Genomic DNA, 20529 nt, shown 5'->3' on the forward strand with positions numbered 1-20529 from the left:
ACCTGTCTCTACCGCATTATTATTATTATTTCGAGAGAGAGAGCGCGGCGGGCGAAAAAAGAGGCAGTAGAGAAGCCTTTTAACAAAAGGGTTAAAATATCACGCAGCAGCTTGTTATGTGTGTGCAGTGGCTGAGCGCCGAGGGCGAGAGAAACAAAGATGCGAACCGAAATAACAGCGGTTTAAATTTAATATATAAAACAGTTAGGGGCCAAAGGGGCAAGTGGGCCCCTTTCGGATCACAACTCACACTCTCGCTCTCGTCTTGGCATTAATTTGCACAGACACTTAATACTCGTGGCTCTGCATGTGATTAATGACGCATTATTTATTAGTCTGTCAGTTCCATTTTTTGGCCTAGCTGTCTCTTTATTATAATGTGTGACTTGTTCGCGTGTTGATTGAGAAAAAAGCTTCAAAGGGTTCGAATTAGTTGATTTATAATATTTATTCCATCTTCTTGTATAAAAGGCTATTAATGCGGAGACTATTAAATATTTGAAGCTACGGTTGCAAACACTTTATGATCATGGTTAAAATAATAATAATAATAATAAAATATTACTTGATGGCGATTTAGAAGAATCTTTTGATCATATTGGATTCGTTTGATATGATTTTATGCTGTAAACTAAAAACCCCTTCAAAATTCATCCCCTTTTTCGCTAATCTTGCAAGTTTGATTAATGCTGAGCAAAACTAAATTATTTTAAGATCTTTTTGTTTTGTCTTCGTTTTTCAAAATTAGCTGCACAGCTGCTGATGATTTTTGTTACGGTTTTGTTCCCTCAGCATGCAAGAGTGCTCTTGCTCACATTTAGCAGCAATTCCCGTCGCGTCAGCGAAAGAACAAACTTTAGCACGGAGAGTGCAAACGCGCGAGCGCCAATGTTATTGAAAAAGAGCAATTTCCCATCATTCCTCGCCTGACATCAGCATTCTGCATTTTGGGCCGCGCACAATTTCTCTGCTTGGTGCAGGCACGACAAATCGCATTGATGAAATGGAAAATGGATTGGGATAATGCAATTTCTGCTTCTTCTGCGCCGACTGATGACGGCGACACGGGGAAATGGCTTTTTTACGGATGCCGACGCTCTCTTCTCTATGTTTATTGTCGCCTAGATATAAAATGAGATTTAGGAAGTCTGTTTCTCCAGCGAACGAGCTAACACACAGCGGCGGAGAGAGTATATTAGGTTTACTCGTCAACTTCCGCCGTGGTACACAGAAAAGGCATAAAAGCCGCGCGCAGAGAGAGAAAAAAGCGGCTCGCTCTTTTTCTGCTGCTGGACTTTTGACTTTGTGTAAATGGAGAAATATTATTTTTACCCTCGTCATTTTTATTACCGGACGGCAGCAGCCGAAGCAAAGCTAAATAAAGAGAGGACATTTTATAATATATTCCATAATTCCTGCCGTGCGTCAGTTATGACGGCGGCGATAGTTTGTTATTCCAATTTTTATTATTACATCTGCATCTGAGAAGGAGCACGCCATTTTTCCTCTGATCGTCCAACTGGATGACCGGCACCGAGAAATTTCACGGCGTAAACACTTTTAGCGCGCGCCGCTTGATCCTGCGCCGCCAGGGAGAGATGCTGGAAGATGATGGCTAAATTGTGCCATTGCCGGCAGATAATTAAACTAATGTGATTTGGCCTAATGGAATCATCGTTTATGTTTCTTGGAGCGTCATCCGGCGCTATTAAGCCGCCTTCGTGCTCTCGGCAGCCGCGCGCTCTCTCTCTTTCTCGTCTTCTTGCATAAGCAAACTAATTGCCATGCCGGTGTTCCAAGCCGATTATCAATCTTGTTCGCAGCCTCGGTGCTCAAGTGTCATCCCTTTCGCCCTTTATTAACGCAAGGAAATCAACCTCATCTCCGTTCGGCGCGCTTTTCTTAAAATTCCCTGGGAAGGAAATTGCCCCTCAACGTCGGTGACGTCGAGCGAGCGCAAAATCCACTTGGAGATGCACCCAGTCTCTCGCATGCGACGATATATGACGTGTGGTCCAGCAGTGGTCGAAAACCACTAAATTGGCGAGTTGGAACGCTTGAGAGAGCTGCAATTTGATTTAACCGATAATTTTATTATTATTTTGTAATTAATCTGAGTTAAAAATATAGATTTTAAGTTAGAAATGAATTTAGTTCTATTTAAAGCAACTCTGCTTCGTAATGTGTCACATCCTGTAATCGAAAAGTTGAAAATTAGTCAAATAGATGTTCTTATTTGACAAATATTTTAAAGATTTTTTATAAACTCACTTTTTCATCCTGGTAGAAGATGCAGACGAAACATCATAACCAACAACAGGCATTGGCAACATTATTGAACTGTTTGAATGAGCTTATTTTTTATATTTAAAAAGTATCCCCGATGAGAATAAAACCCTGGTCTCTCGCGTGACAGGCGAGGAAACTAATCATTATACTACCGAGAAATTGGCTAAGTCTGTGAATTGCCCAATTCAAAACTCTCCTCTATTTTCTCTAGGCTGATTTGATCAGAAAAAAGTAGTTGGCCGATTTCCAAGCTGCTGCGACTTCTCATTTCGCGTCCGGCGCAGCTTCGGTTGTCCGAATCGAAGCCCGGGAATGTTGGTTTAAGATGATTGATGCCCGCTTCATTATTCGAAAGGTGTGTGACACAAAAGGGGAATGAATTATTATAATATACGTACTGGTCATCGCGGCGGGTCCAGCGTGCAGCATCCACCAATTTATCTGTCTCCCCCAGTCCTCCCCGAAGGTGCTGGCTGTGTAAGCAAGCGTTGACGAACAATGTAACAGCGGCAGCAGTTATATTCCAACATAATCATTCAATAAGGCCTCGCGAACTATAATGAATACGCCATAATCCAGAGCACACGGGGCAAAAAAGAAGAGAACACAGATCAAATAATCTCGGCGCACACATAATGAAAAATTACACATTCAGAGGCGCATGACGACGATGATGATGCATTGCAAAAGAAGGATATTTGCTCGTCGCGTCTATTCATGCCGATTTGAGAACAGCGTCAAACCTTTTTGCCCGTCTCGCACTGGCACTCTTCGCTCTCGCAGTTCTTCCTTTGACACGGTGGCAGTAATAACAAAAATAATAATGATTTCTCCCAGCGCACCGCCTCTCGTTTTATTTATTTATTGAAATGAATCCTTTCAGCTCCTATTAACAAACAAAACGTGTGGATTTATATTTTGTATCTTCTCTCTTCTACGACGGGGGGCATGCAGCTTTCGGTCATAATGACAACACTCTGCAAAATGATTACAAACGGTGGGGCCATTGATTAAATGCAAGAATAACATGAATGCGCTGGATAATATTCGGCAGAGATCCAGTTTTGTTTATGTTGCCGGTGAATGCCTGACGACGACTTCTATGCGCATTATCATTGCTCAAAGCTCCAGCCCGAATAAAAAGTTTGTCTTTCTCCCCAAAATAATAATGTCAGCGGCATTATCATGCATATCAGACAACATTGTATTGAGGGTCAAAACCATCAAAAAATTATTTCCGTAGCGAGCGCGTCACCTTTTATCTTTCTGGTGTGACAAGATCTCAACCCCTCATGGGAGCAGCGAAGGGGTACTGGCCGCTGATAATTTATTCCGCGCTGGACCATCTCCATGCATCCTCCAGACATCTCGCCTCTTTCATTGTGCGCACGCAATGATCGCTCGGAGAGACTTGTATTGTGGTGGACGGAACGCATGGAGCCGGCCGGCCAACTGTTTTTTAGTCTTCGTCCGAGTACTCTCGCACAAACAGCTAAGGGCACTCGCCCGTGCACACGCTAATTATGCCGCCGCTCTCAAACGTAACTGCGCTCGCTCCGGAGGGGTCAACTGAAATTTCGGTGAGATTAAGATACTCCTATGCTTTCTTAATTTTATATCATTCATTATTATATGAAACGAAAATTTTTCATTCGATTTCAATGGATAAATCAAGGATTGTACTTTTCAAACACACTAATTAGCACAAATCATCTCAGCATTCGCTCATTTTTAAGCTCTTTCCTTTTGCGTCGGAAAATCAAGGATTTTTCTCAATCGACATAAAAATCCGGCACATTCCGCGTTCTTGCATGAGGCTCGTGTTTTCCTAATTTACTCTGTTTGAGAGGTTAATGAATTTGATACTGCGCATTTTTGTCTCAATGCATGCTGCTATCTTAAACCCCAGTTGAGTTAGTGGTTGGAGATTGTGCGGTTCAGCGCGTCTACCCTAAGTTTGATACCCAAAATAGACTGTCCGAGACAAGGTTCTGGCAAGAAATAAAAGAAATTCAGTTGATTTCCGTGGTTGCTTGAAATTTTCTTGAAAATATGAAATATTTAAATATATTTTTTCTTACTACTAATAAAGTAAAAGTTTCAAAAAATCGTTTTTTGGACTATTTTTGGGGGAATTTACAATTATCAGTAAATCGTTTATTACTTCCTCTGTTTCCCCAAATATAATTAGGGAGTCTCGCGGGATGGTCTGTGTCACTCAAACGAACGGATTTTTAACTTTCTCACGCCTGAAACAAAGAGGGGAAGAAAAAATGCGCGCAAAAATTCATTAAGCCCTTGTCTTTGCAGCAGCAGCAGCCCCCAAAATTCCATCTCTCATCTGCTCTCAACACTTCCTGTTGCTCGCACTCGCGTACGGGAACCCAAGAGCCGACGACTGAACTTTGTGTTTGTTGTTTCTGTTCCCAGGAGTAGCACAATGTCGTCGAAACGCAAATCGCCCCCGACCAAGCTGCACGAGGGCGGCGCCCCTCAGGATTACTCGGCCGCGTCCGCCGGAAACGGAGAAGTTGGCCACTCGCCTGCCCGCGAGAACGGCGATGTGGCGGCGACCGGCGCCGACGACAGCGGCGACGAGGTCGCGTCCGCGCCGCCGGCCTCGTTCGGCGAGGACAAGTCGCCTCACAGCAGCGGGCCCGAGGAAGAGGACGAAGACGAGGAAGAAGAGCACGAGCTGCGCGCCAAAAAGCAGCGTCTGCAGTACGACACCGAGCTGAAGGGGCTGAACAATAACTCGTCCAGCCTCAACCACAACAGTTTGCTGCCCAAGCGGACTATGGATGATGTCCTGAAGCGACTCACCTCTAAAATGAACCACAGCACCATCAAAGAGGAGAACAAGAGGCCCACCCCCGCCACGACTCCCAAGTCGGCGAGGTGTGTATATTGTCTAACTTAACACTGCTACTTTTAGTAAATAAACTTCAGTTCGAAGAACATCCCACACCTACTCATTCTCGATGTTTAGAGAGGGTTATCCATTTCTAACATAATTTTCCCTACAATTATTTTTTTATTTCCCGTAAAAATTTCACTTTCTTTAAATATTTAGTTGGCTGCTTTTTGTGACGTTACGTGTGGTCAATTTATGAATATGTGTAAATGGAGCTTCGTTTTTCGATAAAAAGTTATTTTAGAAAATACAAAACAAAATATTGGACAATCTAATTGCGGATTTCCAACAAGTTGTAACTGAAACTCGCTCGTTTGACGGACACTTTAATCCACCAACTGCCAGGGCCGCAAAAAGGAAAAGCATATGAGTCATTTTCGCGCAACATTTTTCTCCCTCAGCGCCGTCAAAATAGGATTCGAGCTCGCTGCAACTTAAAACTGTTGTTTTGAAAAGAAGAGAATTCAGCAGCATTCCGCCAGAGTCCAGACTAATGGGGTGCTCCGTGCGTGCGTGTGGACCGTGTTTACCTTTGAAGTTTTCGCTGAAAGAAGCAGGTATCTGAGCAGGATCGAGTATCAAATTCGCCCCGCACGGCACAGAAAGATTTGCAGCCTGCTGATGCTTTATTCTCCAGCAGCAACAGCGGCTTGTTCTATTTTAGCAGTTGTGCGTGTGTTATAATTATGCTGGCGAAATGCGTCTTTGCGCGCATGCCGTGTGATAAATAATAGCCGGGGCCACCGTGTAATAAATTAGGCAACAGCAGGTTTAGTTTTTCATTATTAAATGCGAAAAGATTCCAGCACGGTGGAGAGTTAAAAATAAAAGAGAAGCGCGAGCACCACCGCAAGAGCTGCTTACTGCTTGAACTTGCGTGGTTTTCCGAGAATATTTATAATACACCTCGCCACGGTGCAGCCTGCTCGAGATGATTTACGAATGGTTTTGTAATGAACGTTGTTTTACACGCGTGTATTATTTTATTCGTGGCTAACGTATTCTGAGCAGCCTACGATCTATTCAAACCAGACGAAAACTTATTAACATTTACATGCTCCAGGTGGGGTAACTAATTATGTTTTTCGCGTAAGTTGCGTTTGGCTTGCAAATTTCTGAATTGAAAAGGAGAATTGAACACTTTTCAGCTTGGCATTTGCGACTAGAATCCACGCGCGCGTCTGAGGTAAACTGGGTAGATCGGCGCCGCCAGAAAAATAACAAACACATCACATTTATTGAACGTTGTATTGAGCAGGCTCTTGGCTGATATTACAGAAGCAAACTTTGCCGGCCAACGGCACGGCTTTGCTTTGGCTAATAGGGCCGATATTGACGCGGCGCTGCGCCTCAGACAGGGCACAGAAATAATAATTGCTCAAGAAGAATTGCTCGCTGCTCTATGCGAGCACCTCACTCTTCTGTTTACAACAGCAGCAGACCCTTCATAAAGATAACAAATGATTAAAAATAATACATTCACGTACACAGGTCTGCTGGAAATAGCACAATCTGCTACGTGCGCGAGAGAAAGAGAGGCAAAAGAAAGACGCGAGATCAGGAGAATGCTCCGTAGGGAGAAAGCGAGGGGTTTCCCACTGCTCAAAATGCAGTGGTGCTAAACAATATCCTAGTGTTATGCAACCAGTGCAGCTCATCTGTCAAGACATTGCCTAACTTGGTTGAAACTCGGTGTATAGTGTTTCCTCTTTTCGTTTCAACAACTAAAACTCCTTGTGCGGAATTTTCCTTGATGTATTGAAGCCACGTGCTCCGGAGCTCTATTACAAATTCACAAAAGGTGGCAAACTCCAATAACGCACGTACGAAAAAGTTTGCTTTCTATTTTTCCTGATTACGTATTCCTTCTCAAAGCGGCGCGGAGAAAAGGGCTGCTTCTTCCAGCAGTGCAAATGGCGAGCCGTTTTTTTACTCTCTCCGTCAGTTTCGAGAGCAGAGCAGTCGTCTCGTCGCGTATTTTGCATTTATTTGACGTGCAAGCAGTGCAAATCCAGTTGATATGCGACACCGCGTGCTCTGCCTAGGAATGCCCACTTAAAAACTGACTGACCAACCCGGCCAGCCAGCCAGCCAGAAGGCACATACACACTCTCTGCTCTCACTCACCCCCAGCAACGTATGCTTTTTGTATGTGCCGGTGCTGCTGAAAAGTCCCGATTTTTGAATAATGCACAACGCGAGGGGTAGCAGGTGAATAATTTATTCATCAGCCGGACGAGCCACCGGCATTTGTCTATTCCCCGCTCGGCTCGCCGCCACCGTCGTTTTCCGAAGGCACTTTGCATTGTCCACGCCGCATTATCGGCGAGCGCGCTGAATTTTAAGCATCGTTCTCTTGGCCGGTGAATAATTGAGCTCTCGATTCTCTCCTCCCCCGGGGACGCACTGCTATTCCCTCCTATTTGCATTCCGCAACTCCACCGTTTGATCTGCCTTGATTCATTTTCCTCCGTTCTTTTTTTTCCCACCAGCGAGTCTGACGTGGATCCAGGCACAGCCCTGCAGCACGCCCTGACCGGCGGGGAGACCTTCGTCGAGAAAGAGCGTCGCCTCTCCGAGATGATCTTGCAGCTGCAGATGGTCAGGGACCAGCTTCTCATCCAGCAGGAACATCAGAGCAAGGTAGGAATGATTTGATCACGATCATATTAATCTACAAATTTATTCTTCATTGTCTAAGAGTAAATTTTATGTTCGAATTATTTGTCGGCATTGGACATGAAAAATCCCCAAAACTTGTTCTAAAATTCAACTCTCTTCTTGCGGATTATTATTTGCAAATGGCACAGACAGTTAATGAAGAAAATTATTATTGCGCAATCAGGCATCTCTTAGGAACATCTCCTAAATTTGAATGCAATTTAAGTTGAGCCACGCCTTTTCAAATAGCACCCCCGCTGTTTCTGTGATGTAATTTCCTTTTTTAAAATAATTTGTGCCCGACACAGCCGCTCATTATTTCCCGCCGCGTACGCCCAGAACAGACGCAGCGGCAGGTAAATAAATTGCGCAAATTAAACTAGCTAGCCGTGTGTGCGAATTACATTACAGCAACTAGTGCGTTGAGCAAGTGTCACATGTCCACTGCGGCGCGACTTGTGCTTCTCGTTACTGCGGGACTTTTCAGTAAAAACTACACACGCAGCTCCGAGCTTGTCCACATCGTGTCACCTTTTTTATTTGCAAAAATGAGACTGGTTGTCGAAACGGTCTAGAGAATTTTTTAACAACTTTGTGCCCGCGCCGCACGGCACAGCGCGAAAATTGCGCTTTGTCCAGCGGCTTAAGCGCTTTTGTGATTTTCGGAAGTGCACGCACGTGTGTCCAATTTCCTCCTTGCTTTTATTTTGTGCACTGATACACGCACGTCGCATTTGCGCATTTTCTCTTTTCAACTGGTTTTCGCACTCTTTTAACGCCTCACAATGCCCTTTTCTTCCGGGCCGAAGTTCTCGAGAGGGCAACAATGCGACTCATTCACTCGAATAAGTTGTCAACAATTTTTTATTTCCAAACTGCTTTTGATGGGTGCGTCGCCTGGGCGCACTTGAAGATGAGTGACACGTCATTCTCTAGCGGACACATTCACCAGCTAAAATATATGCACGACGCACGGTTGAATTGTATCTTTGTGAAATAATCTCGCGCATTATAATGAGAGAGCGAGACGTTTTTGTTGGAAAAAGACCAGAGCGAGAAGTATAATGAGCAGGAGAGAGGTGTTAAGAACGTGTTTTGTATTTGCGTGAAAAGCTATTTAAAGTGGTTTTGACCAGCACAGCAGCCGCGCGGCAAAAGCGGCACAATGAAATACCTACAGCAGCGCGCGGAAGGGGTTAAGTTGCGCCTTGATAACTTTTGTAACACGATTGCTGCCGAGATAACTGACAGACAGGCAGCAAGTAGCAGCAGCAATTCAAATCCGAAATAATAAATGTGTCACCTTCTCTCCCTCGTTCTCTCAAATGATGTTTGCGCGACAAAAGTGCACGCCGGATTTTTCTCTCAAGCACTGCTTGATTAAATTACGCATAATAGCTTTTAATGATCTGTACGTTATAATCATTTTGTTGCTCCGGTGCTGGCCAAGAGTCCAACACCTCGTACAATCGAGATGCGATCTGCAGATAAACGTGCGGATACATTCACATGCATTAATCATCGAGCGCCGGATTTCTTTGCTCGCACTCTCTCCGCGCGATGCTCAATGAGTTTTTATCGCATATCGGATTTCTCACAGACCGGTACTGATCTTCTAAAGTTACACAATATTTTCCCTCACTCAATCATGAATAGAATTCAACCCTTAATCCTATTGTCTGTCGCGAGAGAGCGATTTAAGAAAGAGAGGATGCATGCCGAGCGAGACGCGCAGCAAAAGTATTTTCTTGCGAAAATGTATTCTCCGCTGATGCCAGTTTCCTCTCTCTGCTTCTGCTCTCGCTCACTCGCTTGCTGGCTGACTGGCTGGCTGGCCCGATCAGAGGACGGGTTTTTGTTTTTGCATACAACTCGACACTAAGAGAGTATGCTTCGGTCATGGTCTTACATACGAAAGAGAGGCGCTGCGGAGGATGCCTTATCTTTTATTCCGCCTTATTATTCCCCACTGCATTATTTTTATGTTCCAATTTCTTCTTCTCTGCGCAGGCGAATAAAAGAAATAAGAAAGAGGGCAGATAAAAAGCAAACTCTTCAAAAGAAAGGAGACAAACACGAACGAAGGAGGAATGAAGAGAGTATACATATATAAAATGGTATTCAGATAATGCTGCTCTGTTCTGCGCAGCATTTCAAAGAGCTGCTCTGCTGGCGATCGAACTGCACATGCGAATATCGCTCTTCGGCCATCACTTGCCAGGGAATGAATGAATGTTATAACGTATAATATTTTTTTAAAATCCGAATTTTGCTTCAAATATTCTGGAGCAGAATTTTTGTAAAATTATCTCCACAAACGCAATGAGGGATAAATAAAAAAATAAAATATATTAACATATATATTTCCAACAAAATCAGAGCCACTGTGTTGAGTGCAACAGAAAATAAAACTTCTTGACAGAATCGTAGATAGCCAATAACTCCCTGCAATTAAGAAGAGACTTGCAATGGTGTTTCTTAATTGCCGATGTGGCTACACCAATACTTGGCGCCGACTTTTTAGCACATTTTCGGCTCTCAGTCCATTTGGACAATGCGACTAATCATCCATACAGGTGCTTCTGACCTTAAAAAGTTTAAATTATTTGATAACCTTCGATTAAGGTGAATTATTTATACGGTGTCCTCCAGTCTCCACATTGCCTCTCTTGCCTGTGCTGCCACAGTCTAGAGGCGTGTTCTACTTGAGCAATTATTATTTTAGTAACAATGCACACATGGTTGGCTCCAGCGTGAGACGTGCTCGCCAACACCCTCGCCGCCGCTCAAAATAGCTACTTTAAGTGAGGCTTATATTCCGTTGTATTTAATTTATTATTGATGCTCGGATGCGGTACTCCAGCGCAATTAAAACACACCGCGCGCACTCACTGTGAGTTATAAATCATATAAAAGTAAGGGGATACGCTTCCAACAGCCATGCAACATTTTACTACAAAGTTGCGCCATCTCCCATAAATTTACGGTGCTTCGTCTTCTTCACAGAAATTCTATTTAAAAGTTTTCAGTTAGAAACTAAATACGTGCAGTGAAAATTACTAATAAACCGTGAATTGTAAACGACGAAACTAATTGGTTTGCACCGAAATACCCAAGTGTAAAAGGAATATTTATTGTACTCTCCAACCTCAGTGCAGATTGAAATGAAACGATGAGTGTGAAAAGCATAAATCGAGGGACAAGTAACTCATTAATAATTTCACTATACAGTCTCTAAGCTTCAGAATGTATTTCACCATTTAGCTGTTTCTGGATGAGACCTTGAAAAGTGTTATTTGCTTGGTGGACGTTTATATTATTATTTTTATCATTTATATAAAAATATTAAATTTAAATTATAAATTTAAGAACAAGCATCACACAAAATTATTGTTAGGTTGAATTTTGAATAATGATTGTGTCGGAATGCTGCTCTCCAGTTTGAAACTAAAGTAGTGTACAGATGACTCCTTGGTGGAGCTGGCGAGTCTCAGATTGAACAATACTTGCGCATTCACGGCCCTGCCAGAGAACAAGAGGCTTTGTCTGATGCTCGGCGCCTTGGCTTTCAGACTAGAAGGGGTCGTGACCTTTAAAAACCAGACACCATTTCATTTATAATAAATGATACTGAAAAAATCCAGATCGTACTTTTCTGCCAACAACGAGCACAAATCATTTGTAGAATTTTTGAAACTCCTACTAAATTTTAATTCGAATCATAAGAAGTGCACTAAATACGAGCTGAACCAATGCATCCCAAAACATTAAAATAATTAAAATCCAAGGGCTTTTGACAAGTTATGCAAATTACAATAATTTTATGGTAAATCTTTGTGCTTTTTTTTCAAAATTGCGTTGATTTTTGCTCTGACCGTGGAATTTTTAAAATTTAATAATAGTCCCTTTAAAAATGTTAAAAGGATATTGTGTAAACTCGCTAGGTCCAATTATCAAACTCCTCCTTCAAACTCCAAAGTGGCGCCTTCCCACTTTCCTTCGGGCATGCGGATCACTCTTTTGGCTGAACGCAGCGCGCCGCCGATTGGAGCAGAGAAGAATCGGTGAGATTCCCATTGTGGTGCGTCTGCTCTGTGAATCGCAGAGACACAATAGCCGTTGCGCCTGGCACAACAATAGCGGGCGGCCGGGACAACAGGTAGTCGGCGGCGACGGCGCTCGCTGATTGGGCGGCGCCGCGGCTGCGGGCGGCGCTCCACAATGGCAGGTGCAGCAGCTATTGTTCTCGCTGCGCGTCGACAAAGCGCCGCCAACACAATCGGCTGCTGAGCTGTGGCCGGGCGAGCAGAGTCGCATCCGCGCGCGCACCGCGATACTCGCTCGCACCAGGGGAAGGGTATGCAACTCGCCAGACGTCCGCGTCTTCAATTGCATAAACGCCAGGAAAGGAGTTGATTCGGTGCATTTTCCTTGTGTTCCGTGCACAGATGAAAATAATCGATGGAAAATTTTAATACAAGGAAATTAATTCAATGTTATTTTGTTTGGTTGAATGACGTGATAGATAAAATATCTTTAAATGTCTTATTTGAAGGCAAAAAATAACGCTTTCTTAGTCGTTCATAAAATTAAGTTTGTACATATGTACCAGACAAATTTACATCATTGCTAAAAATTAAAATCTCAATAATTTTAAATTGTTTCTTCTTTTCGAAAAACTTCCCCTGATACCTTTTTGCATTTCAATATGTATTGCATTCCTATTTTTTCTTAAGAAGCATCTAATTTCCTCATAAAATCCTTATCGAACCCACTGCTTTTTATTATAATAAACAAATTTTCCTTGAGCTGAAAGACTGTTCCATCAGCATCCGCAGGGCCACGTCAGCGTAAGTTCTCCCTTTCAAAAAGTGCCTGAACACAGGGCCCTTTATTCGAATTCAATTTTAAAGCGTCCGCTAGCTGTGCCGCTGTTTCAGCAGCCGCTTGCACGCGGTTCGTGTAAGAGGATTTAATCGGCATTGCTCGGCACAAAGACAATTTCCACCACGGTGCGCCTCGTAATGCACCAAGCACACAGGCTCTTTCGCCAGGGCTATTCATCGGGCCCCCTTTATTTTTCACAAATTACAATCGCCAGAGTTTCAATAAACAGAGAAGCTCTTTTATGTCGCGCTTTGTCTTTGCCCACATAAAACCTTTGCCACGGAGAGAGAGAGAGAGAGAGAGAGAGAGAGAGAGAGAGAGAGAGAGAGAGAGAGAGAGAGAGAGAGAGAGAGGAGACGGGCCCGGACCAATTCAAAGGGGGAATTAAAATTACACGCCAATCTTTCAAAGTGGTCCGTTCTTAATAACACGGCTAGAATAGCGAACGAGCTTGCTCTTTTCAAAATAGGTATTATTTCAGGCATTGAGCAGCGGCGGGCAAGAAACGTAGCATTTTTGCATGAATATATACCTCGTTCGTTTTGTGCCCGTGGAATCAGCGTTGCGCCCGATTTTCCTGTTAGCACAGGGTGGTGGTGATGTTGCCTTCAACTCTCGCGCTGCGAATTGATTTTTTTCCGCGGCTCACAAAGGGAAATAAGAGTTGGATGCCGAGCGAGTTTCTGGTTCGTTCTCTCTGCTGCTGCTGCCGGCGCTTGCTTTATTATTTTCCGTCTGTCTGTCGAATGGGAAAGAAGAGCGAACGAGCAAGCGAGAGCGAACAAATGTATTCAGAGAGCACTTTGTGCCGTGTTGTTCTCCCGTACAATTATTTTCCGTGAAAAGCTGCGAGCGAAGAGCAGCTTCCCGATCCTTTCCGGCGCGCTCTGCGAGTTCCATTTTGTTTCTGTTAAGCAGAATTTGCTGAAGCTTTCCTTCCTCTCTCTCACTCTCTGGTGAGCGCAAATTTACATTTTATTCTCCGCAGGCTCAAGTTTGAGAGAGAGAGAGAGACGCACACACTAACTTTGTTGTGTTTTGCTACTGCTCGGAAATTCGCAACTCTCTGCTCTTTCGGTTTTTAGGTTGTGCGTCGAGTCGAAAATGCGCCCGTTTGTGCATTTTTCTGTCCCAGAAAGGAAGGGTGAAATGTAAAGCAAATTTGCTTATATACAAACGACCGATTTCCCGTATCATAAAAACCAAACTGAAAAAGTCATTCTCCTGTAATTAAAAACGCTTTCAGTGAATGTTTTTCGAATTAAAAAGCATGAGTGTAAATTTTCAACCAAAACCCGTCGGCACACAGTCTGTAATTGAAACGCGACGCACACGCTACAAAGAGAATTATTTGCGCGCGCGTCTGTCAAATTGGCTATTTATTTATCATTTTTCAATAGGATTGATGAAAACCGAAAACCTTTCAAATGCGAATTGACATAAATTTGCGTACTTAATCGAAAATGCTGCCGATATGCGTGTGCGTCACTCCAACCGCAAAATATTCACACAGCGCTGAACACACGTGTTTTACACTCCGGGAATTGTGATAATGAAGCGCGACTTGTGATAAATTTTCAATGTTGTAAATAAAATAAAACCCTTTTTGCTGATGGTGCCTGTGTGCTGGCGTATAAAACCCTTTGATTGGTCGCAGCAAAAACAAAACGAACGTGGATGACAGTCAAAGGGACCAAAACGTCCGAGAGCGGATTCGCGCGTTTCATCATCAAAATGATGCCAACGCTTCAGCGACCCACACGAAATGAAAATCGGAAATAATGACAAGCGATGGGAATCTGAAAAATCAGATACCCCGGGCTTTATCCTACCGAAATTGTAATTTTTCATTATTCTGGGCGACAATGAGCGAAAAAATTAATCTGAAGCGTATTGGAGCGAGCTTTTGTAATTTTCCAGCACAGAGGGTTGCGAAATAAAAAGCGGCATAATTCAAATTGTGTGTGCGTGTGTTGTGCATGTAAAAAGCTGGTGTACATGCGCACGTATATTTTGTGCGAGTGCTTTTGAATGCGTTCCGAGCATTATTTTCACGTTCGAAAGAGTCGGCTGCGCAGCAAAATATACATATATAATCACGTTTTGTACTGCCGTCGCTTGTTTTTGTGAGTGTGTGCCTGCGCTAATGACTTTATTTGTTTTTGCCCGCGGCGTGCTGCCATTGTGTTTGTACATTATTGATGGAATTTATCGGAGCATGCCAATATTGTGCTGATGCAAACACACACATATAAATATGCGTATATTTACATACAAACCACTCGCTCTCGGCAACAGCCCCGCATTTGCACGTGCGAAACAATCAATTCGCATATCGTTCCTTGTTTGCAGGTGTTTAAAAATTGCTCGCGGTTGATCAGAAAAAGAAGCATATTTTTAGAACAAAAATGTGATTTGGCAGCATTCTTTTGATTAAATTAATTTATTTACTGATTTTCACCTTTTTCTATCTTTGCATAAACAAATAATTGTTTATTTTCAAAATGCTGAAATTTCATTTTTGACCAGGATTTTTTTACAATTCACCTGTCACTTATTATTATATTCATCAGAGAACTAGATATGAGAAAATAATTTGCCAAGATAAAGAGACACATGAATGGTGTAGCAGCTTTACATATATCGTCAGATAGTGCCGAGTGCTGTTGATAATGATGATGAAGACACATTTTCAAGTCTTCATCAATGCCTCTGACTCCAACCTCGAATAAATTACACACGCACTCGAATAATACTGCAATTAAAGTTTATGGACTTGAAAAATCGCCGGCTCGCATTTACATTCACAATCAGCGCGAGAATAAGAAAATCGCAAGCAAGGCTAAACAAGTTTCGGTTTTGTATTTATCGAGCGAGGAGGCACCACAGTGTAATAATCATCATAATGCCGATGATCAAAGCTGTGCGAGAGAGAAAAAGAAACTCACTTAGTTACTAAAAAGCGGCAATATCATCGCAGATTTATGTGCATTGTGCACGTCTCCTCTTCTATTAACGAACCGGTTTTTTGATATACACGCGGGAAGGACGCGACACAAAAGTAAGAAATCAAAGCGCGTCCTGCACATCACCGCGCGTCACGTGAGATTTTATTGCCTCGCTTTTATAGCTGCAGGAATCAATGCTGAGCTGCCTGATTATAAGGAGAGAAAATTTTTAATTAATCCATCGCAAGTGTGTGTGTGTACTTGCCAGCAGTCCGCACAGCTAAAAAGACGGTCATAAAAATTAATTTACCCAGAAAGGTAGCCGGCTTGCCTAATCATCACTTGGGGGTCGAGAGGTCCTGTGAAAGAGTCGTCCGATTGCGAAATGAAACATGGATACCGCTCTGGCATGCGCTTTTTTATGGCCAAATTAACGCACCGCATCATTTTTGACGCTAGCCGCGCCGCATTTAAGTGTAAATTTTATATACTGTTAATTTTCTGCGTTAGCTACTTTACGGAAAAGAATTTCAGAAAATTCCTTTCGTGGTGAAAGAAAAATCAAGGATTGAAAAGTGCTCGGAGCAGAGCAATCCGTTTTCTAAAGTTTTCTGATCCTCGCCAAGATAGAGGCTATGCGGCCAACTTTTGTTTCCCTTTGCGGACCTTTGAGCCGTGACCAGATAGCTCTTCGGAAGATGAATTTTCGTAAAGATTTCTCACACTCGCTGAGCGCACATTCCATCCAAATGACACCAAATTTCACAAAACCACTTTAAATTCTCGCCGGCTCTCAGCTTACAAGAGCAATAAATCTCAAGCACAGTTGGTAGACTGCAAAAAGAAAAGGAAAGTGAGCTTAGGTGTCTGTTCAGTGTAAACGAAAAACCATTCTTTTATCTGACGCCGCAAGCACGCCATAAGAAAGAAGGGGGTGAGGCAAAAAGACAAGAAAGAAACGCGAGCGCGGCGTCTAGTTTTGTGGCGTCAGTACTTGTGCTCTGTGTGTGCTTTTGATAATGCTCTTAAGAGCGCGAGATGAGGATAATAGCTCGCAGAACACAGCGGCGGCTGCTTCGTCTAATATTTTATTTAAAACGCAGCCACTCAACTCTTCTTTTATCTGGGGCCGCGCGGCCGCCTCTGCCGCACCGCTCTAATTTTAGAACAAAAGTTTCTATAAAACAGATCACCATGCATGGAGGACTAATTGTGTTTATAATACCCGCCGCTGTTCAAAAAATGCACCATGACTTATGTCACTAGATTTCGCCTAGATTCCGACTGTGATGACACTCTTTGGAACGCCTTTGTAAACAATCGTCGGCCCCCTTTTATGATCTCGACAGTGATTTTACTGCCGATTTTGACGCTGATTTATAGCTCTTTGTGTGCTCTTCTCATAATGACTGTTTCTTTTGGCAACTAGTTCGAGTCTGTGTTTTTGAAAAACAAAATAAAATTTGTCGTCCTCACTAATTTCTGATTATTCTAAAAGTATATTTAAATCCAAAATTCTCTTGCTATTTTGGTACAAGGGAAATGAACAAGAGCCTATACTTTGTTACATCTTTTGATTTCTTCTTGACCTCCTCTCCTTACTTCTTTCGACGAGCTCACACTACGTCTCGAAGCTTTTTTGCTACACACGGGTTCACCCCGTGTAAATTTTTGAAATGCGAGTGTGGGAGTGCCATGTGTTTCGCGTCAAACTCGAGCATGCACGCCGTCATTTTCTCGGTTCAATGCTTTCATTGCTGGAGCGGCGCAGGCACACAAACTTCTGCAAAGCTGCATTTATCTGCGTAAAAATATACCCTGCTGGCGTGAGACCTGCGCTGGATCGTAAAAATTAAAACCGGAGCGACACCCATAACAAATGCGAATGTTAAACGGTAAAAATTTTCACTGGTATCGGATTTTATTATTCCCTTCACGGTTTCATATCTTCCTGAAACAGTAAAAATTAAAAGGCGGCCGCCGAATGAGTGAAGTGAGCGGAGAATCGGATTTTCCATAAAATTCTATTTCGGTGTTTGTCGCCGCACGTCAGCTCTTGTTTTAAATTTATGCATTTAATTTAGAGCCCATCCGCGCGCGTTGATCTATTTCTGAGGAAATCCCGCTTTATGAGGCACATCATTTTTTAACACCATTCCGTTTCTCCATCCAAATTAACCCCTCCGAAATAAATTTGACGCTTGTATAATTGTTCCATTTCAATAATAAGACAGGCGCTGCTTTTTGACAGCCACAAACTGAGAGGAACAAGATGTTACGCTCAAGTAATTATTTCATCAAAAGTGAAGAGCCTGAGCTGCTGCTAGTGTCCTCTCTTTTCCCGCTTCTTGCTCACATCGGACCCGAGCGGTGACAAAAAATAGAAAATATGTGCGTATGTGTGACACGCACACAGGATGTTTTAAAAATTTGGAGCTCTCCACAAAGATAATGTCGAACAGGTGTGGGTTATGGTCTCCGCTGCTGCTGCTCTCTTCATCTTTGTGATCCGGGTAAAACATCTTGTGATCTCTTTCTCGAGACACGTATCTATTCCACATTCTGCCGCTCCGGTAAATCTTCATCTCTTTTCGTTATCGCCAGCAATAAAGGAATTCGCGTATAATTCCGCTGGACAGCTTTCGAAAGAGAGATTTTGCCGCGGCTGCGCGCTCGGCATCTTCGCCGAATAATTGGAAGAGATCTAGACAAAAGTGCGAGGATGGAGCCGTCAACCCCGATCTTCCTCCCGCTTGACACTTTAATCGGATAATCGGCTGAAGTTTCAGTGCAGCCGTCGTTTTGTATTTCACCGAAAATACATCAATGGCTGGTAAAAACGCCCAATTTGCTGGGTTTGATATTAGCAAAAAGTGCTCGTTTGCTATAATATGCGTATAAACCCGTGTCGATCTATAGTTGGATGTGCTCTTTGTGCGTGTTGTGTCTCGTTTGTTTGTCCCGGTGGTTGGCTTGGTTGGGTGCCTGCTTCACAAGAGAACTTGTGTGTGTATGTATAATGGAACGACGACCCAACAGTAGCGCACAGGGTGGAATATCTACATAATTGAATGGCAGCGTTTTGCAATGGCAGCAGCTCACAATGTGTACACAAAGCAACTCCCACAAACAGCAGCGACAATAATTTCAATGGCACAATCGTCAACATCATCAAATTTCTGCGCAGCTTACACGTGTAATGCAAAAGCGAGCCGAGCGCACGTATACCATAATGGCAACAACAAATAATATTAATACGACGCACATAATACCCCTTTGATGCCGCTGCTTGCACAATATCGCGTATTTAGAATGCTGATGAGACTGTCGCCGCGTGTTTTGGTAATGAGCGAGCAAACTTTCGACAAAGAGACGAGTGTGTTCTGCTCTTGCTTTGACGCACTGTATATAAACCATGGGGATAGATTTGCCCTTACGAATTGAGCTTACTCGGTTCAGCAGCCTTCTTTATCAAATAGCGGAAATAGCAAAATACTCGATATCTGACAGCGCGTTTGTGTCAAAATTTAAAAATATCAACAGCCGACACATTTCCATCTTTAAAAATTGTTATTTTTCTCCCTCCGTTCAACTCATACTTACACAGCAAATTTTCTTACCCTTTCCTTTTTTTCTTTGAATATTATTTAAAAGAAATAAGTGAGGCCAAATTTTATTGCTAAATAATCTTCCTTTAGAATCATCCAATATAATCGCAGTGTCTGAGCAAAAATCTGTCTTTTCACAATCTAAATTAGAGCTGTTTGATATGTTCAGCTTTTTTGGAAAATTCTTTCATTTCTCGCGTCTCTTGAAGTTTTGTTGAAAGCTCAATACTCATCAAAGATCAGAGGGAGCTCAACCAAGCACCACTGACGTGAAAAAATAATTGATTGTACGCGTTTTTGCCGAGACAAAATGCGGTGAAATTCAAAAGATATGGAATTGACGCTAATTTGTCACAAGCTGAAATGCGTGAATATTTTCCGAGGCACCTCACATTCGAGTGTCTGCTGGCGCGGGGTGCGAATAATGCAAATGCGGAAGTGCGAAAAACAACACAAAAAACCGCGAGTGCGCGTGTGAGGCAAAAAAGAGAGCTGCACGTTTCGTTTTGAACCCCTTTATCACACTTTTGTGCGAAAATTACACCGGCAAATGCAACTGCGGCGCGCGCGGGTGTAAAAATCGCGCCGCCCGCTGAAAGGGAGGGTGTACAAGCGTGCAAGCGGAGGCATCACGGTGTGCAAAAAGCCGCTTTATCGACGAGCACAATGGCAATAATTATCGCACACAAACATCTCCTCCTCCCATGTCGCGAGCGCTTTTGACGAAAGCGTTCACGCATCGCCCGCTCGCGGTAGATCAAGTGCAACTCCCATTCCGCTCGACTGGACCTGATTGTCGCGAGAAATATGCAAATCATGCTAGATTTGTTATGAAGGTAGATATAACGGAGTCAATTGAACCGTTCGTGGGGTGAAATCCGCACTCGTAATCGGCACTAATAATGTGCAAAATCATTTTGAGCTAATATCCGCGCACGAGCAGTTTTGAATTGAAAACATTTTTAGATTCTCAAACCAAAAAAAAAAAAACACTTGTGTACTCAAAAGAGCTGCTAATCTCATTTGCAAAGCAGTATGTAGTGCTTTTTATATAAAAAGTAAAGAAATAAAAAAGGACTAATCGAAATTGCATTATCAATAATAGAGAAAAATCCAAGTTTAAAATTTCTCTTGATAATCCCTTCAAATCCTTGAAAATTACAGAAGTTTTAAGCCCCGCGATTTTAAACATTTTGAGCTGTCACAAAAGTCTGCTTACAGT

General features: G+C 42.9%; 1 protein-coding gene across 11 annotated transcripts in view; it reads left to right on the plus strand.

Annotated features, from left to right (window-relative positions):
* The window catches only part of LOC135944397 (transcription factor SOX-5-like), a 169544-nt gene that overhangs the window by 132049 nt on the left and 16966 nt on the right, over nucleotides 1-20529 (plus strand). For 10 of the 11 annotated variants that reach the window (XM_065491293.1, XM_065491299.1, XM_065491294.1 and 7 more), the window contains 2 exons: nucleotides 4720-5187; nucleotides 7696-7846. In XM_065491293.1, the coding sequence (XP_065347365.1) occupies nucleotides 4720-5187; nucleotides 7696-7846 (619 nt within the window). Of the gene's footprint in view, nucleotides 1-2523; nucleotides 3870-4719; nucleotides 5188-7695; nucleotides 7847-20529 lie in introns of those variants that run through there. The other variant, XM_065491300.1, reaches the window with a different exon arrangement.

The sequence above is a fragment of the Cloeon dipterum genome, chromosome 4 (genome assembly GCF_949628265.1).
Source record: "Cloeon dipterum chromosome 4, ieCloDipt1.1, whole genome shotgun sequence".
NCBI classification, from domain to species: Eukaryota; Metazoa; Arthropoda; class Insecta; order Ephemeroptera; family Baetidae; genus Cloeon; species Cloeon dipterum.